The sequence below is a fragment of the Anarrhichthys ocellatus genome, unplaced genomic scaffold (genome assembly GCF_004355925.1).
Source record: "Anarrhichthys ocellatus isolate YVR2014 unplaced genomic scaffold, GSC_Weel_1.0 scaffold12, whole genome shotgun sequence".
NCBI lineage: Eukaryota > Metazoa > Chordata > Actinopteri > Perciformes > Anarhichadidae > Anarrhichthys > Anarrhichthys ocellatus.
Genome location: NW_022280042.1, coordinates 7,410,046 through 7,417,037, shown reverse-complemented (window position 1 = coordinate 7,417,037; position 6,992 = coordinate 7,410,046). Strand labels below are relative to the sequence as shown.

The 6,992-nt window shown below is 47.7% G+C and overlaps 1 protein-coding gene across 6 annotated transcripts in view; it reads left to right on the top strand.

Moving 5' to 3' along the window:
* The window catches only part of LOC116385963 (potassium voltage-gated channel subfamily H member 7-like), a 72,124-nt gene that overhangs the window by 53,935 nt on the left and 11,197 nt on the right, over positions 1-6,992 (top strand). For 4 of the 6 annotated variants that reach the window (XM_031851823.1, XM_031851817.1, XM_031851818.1 and 1 more), the window contains exons 6-9: positions 220-240; positions 863-886; positions 1,603-1,817; positions 4,353-4,778. In XM_031851823.1, the coding sequence (XP_031707683.1) occupies positions 220-240; positions 863-886; positions 1,603-1,817; positions 4,353-4,778 (686 nt within the window). The remainder of the gene's footprint in view (positions 1-219; positions 241-862; positions 887-1,602; positions 1,818-4,352; positions 4,779-6,992) is intronic. The other 2 variants (XM_031851819.1, XM_031851820.1) reach the window with 2 other exon arrangements.

Here is a 6,992-nt window from a genome sequence, read left to right as displayed (position 1 = left end):
CCCACCACGTCCAGAGAGCTCCCCGTGGCTGACACTGTAATACGTCTCCTTCACACGAATAAATTGTTCATGGGGACAGTAGTGGGAGTTTGACGCCAGCCCCCATTTGTCACCATAGACTCACCCAAAAACTTCCTCTCTCTCTCTCTCTCCTCCCCTCGCTCCCCCCCCTTTTTTTTTTTTCTTTTTTCTTCCTGTGACGTGTTGCTGACATCGCAGACAATGGCCGCAATATTAAAGGTAACAAACAGCTGCATCTTGAGCCGTTAAACTTCAGCACGTCCACCGGATAACGTGCACCGCACAAAAGCCTGCCTGCTGCATGAGTCTCCCCACACGACTGAGGTTTATGTTGAATGCAAATGCCGTGGCGGGGCCGCGTTGGGAGCTCTCGTGCCGGAGCCTGGAAACACGGGCACAGCACTAAATGACTCGCGTTTCAGTGCTCGTGCTCTGCTGATCCCGAGCAAGTCGCCCAAGGGAAGGCTCTGTTTAAAACAAACACCACAATGACCTCTGCACGCTCTTGCATGAAGCAACACATTACGTCTCTCTGCTTTTTGTTCATTGAAGAGAATCAATGAAGCTTTACAAGATGAAACCTCCCACTGTCTGCAACCCGTGTTTCCTTCTGTGCAACCTCTGGTTCCCTGTTGCTGTGATGTCTTGGCGAACCAAGAGAAAACTGTTTCCATTTGAATTGTTTATGCTAAAACTTGTCCTCCTACACGTAATCATTTAGACTGCAAACGGGCTCAATTTCCTGATTGATGCTATAAAGTGATGTTTTAAGTAGTGTCTGACCCTGCGATCCATCCACCCCTCCATATTCCCACTTTTCTTCTCTCTCCCGGTTTGCTAGTGTCTCGCTCCTGGATGGCCGGGGGTATGGCTTCAGCTTTTTCCTTTTTGAACTTGTTTTTCATGACTGCAATGACGTCTCCTCACCGTGGCATGCATTGGAGCTGTGCATGCACTCTCCCATCCTCTGCTGTCTGTTTCTCCGTCCTTGGCTCTCAATCCACTGTACTGTACTTTGTGAAAAAAAAATTGTGCCACGGTCCTCTGCTGGCTCACAGGGCTGAATCAGCAATCCTCTCTTTTTCACTTTTTATCACTCTCATTGGGCCACATGTCGGTGTGTGTGTGTAGTGCCGTCACATAGTGTTGCAGTGTTGAGTGTTTCACAAGAAGGCAGGGAGTTGATTTCTGAGAGTCTTTAATATGCTGTGAACTTTTAGAGAACATTGTGTCGTATGAAGAGGAAGCATTTAGTTAATTCTGGGGTTGGGTACCGTTCACATTTGAACCAGTACCAGTCCCTTTACTCTCTCTTTTATAACAAATTTCAGTTGTAAAATATGTAAACGACTGCTCAATCAGAGGGTGTAGATTTTATCTGTTGTGTTCTCCGTGTTGTGTCGTCGTTTAACTCACTCCAAAAGTAAAGCCCACCCCATGCTCACCTCCCATGTCACAACGATCACTAGAGAACTCGACCGCTCTCTGGCAGCCACGATTCAGAAAGCCAAGATCAACAACAGCCCGACGATGTGGCAGCTTTTACCGACGCCGTCCTCCCTCTGTCGCCCTCTCTCTCAGGGCCACTCAGCCAGATCAAGTCCAGCCTGCTGGGCTCCACCTCCGACTCCAACCTCAACAAGTACAGCACCATCAACAAGATCCCCCTCATCACGCTCAACTTCTCTGAGGCCAACAATGACAGGAAGTGCCCCTCCCCTCCATCCTCTGAGAAAACCATCATCGCCCCGAAGGTCAAAGACCGCACGCACAATGTCACCGACAAGGTCACGCAGGTAAGACATCAGAAAACTATCCATTTTACAGAAGTTTGGCATTTTTGTACTGTAATTTAGACAGATTGGAAAAGAAATAGTCAACCTGATTTTCCATATTTTGATTTAGCTATTTTGGTCTATTTAGTTTCTCCTTGTTAAAGGTTCTTTTGGGTAGTGAAGGACTGAGCTGTCAGCCATGAGGAGCCACAGGTGGAGTTTCAAAAGACTGTTTTATGAACCCTCGTATGAAACTATTTTGCAATAAGTTCTGGGCCTCTACGAGAGATCAGCAAAGGTGCAGTCAGCAATTCTGCAGAGAGGTGGTGGATTGGCTGGAATAGTGCTGTGTGTCACTTTGTTTGTTTTCAATTTACAGAGCCGGGTGCTGTGCGTGAACACTACATTTTGTTTCCAGCGCACAGAACAGACAGCAGGCCGAAAGTGTATTGGATTGGAATCGCTGCAAACATATTTAAAGACAAACTAAAGTGTGCACTACACATGGAAACTAAAGTACCGCCAACAACACCAAAAAAACTACGACTACGACACTTAATCTATCCATCGTTGCTGATGTGTGTGCATCAGCAGTAAATCTGTCAAGCCAAGCGGTCTTAATCAAATTAGGTTCCATGTTAAAATCCCCATAAAACATTACAAATGTAGTGTTTCCCCTTTTTAAATTGAATGTCAGCGTGGTATAAAATCTCCACAGATTAGGTCTCAGATTTGCGTTTTGCCCATTAAAGGTGTAAGGGACGGAGCGCACAGAAGTTGACCGCTGTTCGCACTCAAAGGCAACATCAGCTGCAGGCCTGAGACTGGAGCCAGAGCCACAGAAGACCACGCTGACATTAAGCAGCAGAGAGATCAGGCCTGTTAATGTGCTTTTAATGGCATTTTGTAACATGTGGCACACCAGAGGACCTGAGAAACATATGCTGGGTATCACCAAACATCATTAGTACTGGTATATACCCCCCCCCCCATGAAATAATCATTGTAACAAATGTATAAATGAGCCTTGTGGGGATCGCGAAGGATCTCCATCTTTCCACAGTTTAGATCAGTAAACCGTTCTCTAGACGCCCGACTGTGAGGAACACAGCAACAGCAGATGTCTCTCACACCGACTCCGGACTCCTGCGAGTTCATTTGAAAGCGCCCGAGCAGACCGGCTCTCCCCTGGCCTCCACGGGCAGATGGAGGCTTCGCCCAGGAAGCCGGCCAGCTAAGAAAGACCAGCTCACACGAGTCTTTGATGCCCGCAACTTTCCATCGATGTCTCATCGTAAACCTGGGAGTTGAAGATCCAGCTGGGCTGAATGCTTGGTTTCGAATGAGGATATCAGGGTTAAAAAGTTGGGAACTGCTTTTAGTGAAGTGGCAGCCTGATGAATAATAGAAGACGTTTCTGTCCTTTGCTTTCTGATCGATTTCAAAGGTCATGAGAGGGTAAAATCGTTTGACCCTCCACATCGCACAGAGGGCAGGAGTTTCTGATAACCCATTCAATTATTAAGGCTTCAGCCTTTCTTTTTTTTATGCTATACATCCTCCTGTGGCCCTCTCGCTAACGGGGGTTGTGAAGGTGAACGGGGCAGAGAACAGGGTTCACGTTATAAGTGACTGTTTGCAACGGAGTCTTCTCTTCTACGTCCTTCTCCCGCTCACTGTAACGCGGTAATTGTCTTGTTGTCGGCCCTTCCAGCTGGTGTCCTTTACCCCTCTCTCTCTCGCTCGCTACGCTACAGTCACCCGCAGTGAAAGAGCCGTGCCCTGAAAGTCACACACTTAGATGAGTCGATGCATCTTCTGCCCGCTCCAATTATTACTTCCAAGTCATTGAGAGGCTTATCCCAAACGGTCCATGACGCTGCTGTATTATTGAGGTTAAAAGCTATTCAGGTATATATGGTGAGTGTAATAGCAGAGATAATGATCTCTAGGCTCGCTGGCGTGGATCGGAGCTCCATCCTCGACGCAAAACACTGTTAGGAGTTTATGGTTTTCTTCAAGCTTTCTTTTTCATCCTACATTTAAACGCATGAATGATTTATTTTGGGGTTGGTGGGAAATTCATGCCTCTAGTGTACTGCTCATGCCAGGTATTCTTTCAGTTAGCAGTTTAGGCTCCAGCGCATGAGGATGTAAAGTCCCGGCGCTGAAGTTCAACGCCTGCAGCCAGATTACTCGCACGTCCACAGACACAACCTTTACTTGACCTAATCTTCAGTCGTGTGTCATAATGCAACTCCACATACCAGCACGCACATCAATGAACCGGCACAGACATGCTAATGCGTGCTGGCTTGTATTGAACTGCATTAATATTTGACTGAATTTAACATATTCTCTTGAACCACAAGGCATGTTTTAGAATATCCAGTTGCTCTTCACTGTAACCTCCTCTACATGCAGAAATACTGTACAGTGGAGAAAATACTTTTTTCCTACTTTAAAGGGTTCTTCGGTGATGAAGTATTCACAACGTTATATGTATATCAGACAATACTGACACCAGTGAAATCAATCCTCCGTCCCCCTCCTCAGGTTCTCTCTCTGGGTGCAGACGTGCTGCCTGAGTATAAGCTCCAAACACCGCGCATGGACAAGTGGACCATCCTTCACTACAGTCCCTTCAAAGCCGTGTGGGACTGGCTGATCCTGCTGCTGGTCATCTACACGGCCATCTTCACGCCCTACTCCGCCGCCTTCCTCCTCAACGACATCGAGGAGCAGAGGAGGCGGGAGTGCGGCTACTCCTGCTCCCCCCTCAACGTGGTGGATCTGATGGTGGACATCATGTTCATCGTGGACATCCTCATCAACTTCAGGACCACGTACGTCAACGCCAACGAGGAGGTGGTCAGCCACCCGGCCAAGATCGCCATCCACTACTTCAAAGGCTGGTTCCTCATCGACATGGTGGCCGCCATCCCATTCGACCTGCTCATCTTCGGCTCAGGATCGGATGAGGTGAGGGGGGGGTCCATCAGTTATTTAGTCATTGATGCTGAATGTGTTTGTGTGATTTTAGGGAGGTTTATATGGGTGAGCTTTCTCCAAACTGAGCACTGTCTTTGCCGACATGTACTTTTTAAGAAGAGCATCAACGTTTTCCTCTTTCAAAAGCTGAGCCCCTCTTCGCTACTGGTGCATCACGACGCGAGGCCACAGCTCCAGCGGTCATGTTGTGTTTCTGAGCTGTTCGGACCACTAAAGCAATCTGACGCCTGGCTGTCACATCTGCTTCCCTCCGCTCTCTATTCATCAGAGCCGGCCCCCGGGCGAGATCCGAGTCGGTTCAAAAGGTCTCGGCCTCCCTAACCGCTCTGCCTTTGAGGAACTATTTTGCTTGTGTGCTCAGTATCTAATGCTCAGAGAGAGCAGTTTAGAGAGGGCAGTGAGTTGACGAATCTCATCGTGAGCACAACGCTGGAAATCTTCCTTTTGTATTTAGAATCTGCTGCGCTAAAGCTCCTACAACATCCCATGTTGATGTGTGTTTTGGGGGGCGAGGCCGCGGCCTCAGTCTGTTGGTTATTTAGGTGTGTGTTCCTGTGGGAGGGGTTGGTGGCTCGAGGCTGGCGATGAGTGTCAGGTGCAGAAAACTGAGCGGACAGCTGAGCGACGCCGCGGCACGATGTATGTCCTCGTCACACGGCTAGATGACAGAATGTGTGTTCCCGTTACAGCTCGTGTCAAAAGCGCACAGTGACAGGAAGAGGGGATTGTATTTTTGGCTCCTTAGATTACCAACAGTAACTGAAAATAACACGTCCGTGTACACTTTTAGCTCTCTCCTTTAAGGTGTGTTATTTTAGCTCTTTGTGCAGAGACTATTTTTAGACACAATCCCGGGCGCCGTAGTTGCCTGGAAACCATCTCCGACGATCTGGACAAGATTACTTTTTTCTTTTTTTTTTTTGCTGATTCCATTAGAAACGCGGCAGGTTGAAATCTCCCGTGAGAGAGTTCTCCGCCCGTGCAGAGTTTCAGCTCTGCAGGCTGCCAAAACGGAAAGAAATGTCCTGGTGTCAAATTTACATACAGGAGTCATCCGAGCTCCTCCATCATTTTCATACCAATGTCCTGTTGTGATAGGATCACAATATTTGCCTATTATGTCCATGTTCACTCGTGCTTAAGTTTCCAAATTTGAGGTAATTGCAAACTACGGCGGTCCATTGTGAAAATGTGCAAATGAACATAAACTTTAGTCCACAGTGTCAGGCTGTTATTTGTTGTTAATGAGGCAGTTCCACAAAGTTGTACACAGCTAATTATGCTCACAAATATTAAATTAACTTTCTGAGATCAAAGGAAAGCTCTTTAATGGCAGATTTTCAAAATACATTCTCATGCAAATGATTCAAGCTTTGTTTAATCAATGCCCTCCCCTCCCCCAGTGGGCATTATTTTTGCCTTTGGTTAAAGCAGACTGTACAGAAATGCACTCCAGCTGCATTATGCTGCAGAACTGTGCTAAACAGAGACGAGAGAGGAGGCGGGTGCGTTGTAACCAGCAGCCCCCTCAATCTCACTTTAGCCCTGCTGGAGTTGTGCAAACGGTCAGAATAGACACGGACGTGTTTTTAAAGTATTTACTCGTAGTTGTACACGGCATGCTTGTTTCCTTGTGAGATTAGATGAATAAACAAAATACAGCTCTAGTGTGTTTAACCACTTTGACCATAAACACACAAAGAACGATCGCTAAGTCTGCAGTTCCCCTCAGCTCTGCAGCCTCTCCCAGATCGGTGCTTTGGTTTTAAGGCGGTGGTTCAGTCTTGCTGTAAGCCCAGACTTTAATCAACAGCCGCGTGATCGGACCGAGTCGGCGGCACTACACCTGAGGCGGCGTGTGCCCACCGACGATGGATAATTCAGAGCTCATCTGTTCCGATGTATGATTCATTCACTGCTCGCTCAGTTGTCGGAGAAAGGGGGCCCCGCGGGCCGGATGCACGGTGGTGAGTGATGGCGGTGATTTAGGGGTGAGATTGGGAGGACGGAGGCTCGTTAATGAACCCATCAGAAGCAGCTACAGCGCTCTTCCTCACCATGACAGAGATGCACTCTACCCTCGTGAATCATCTTCGTCAAATCCACTGGCCCCCTTCCTGCTTTTAAATAATCAATGGTGTGTGTGTGTGTGTGTGTGTGTGTGTGTGTGTGTGTGTGTGTGTG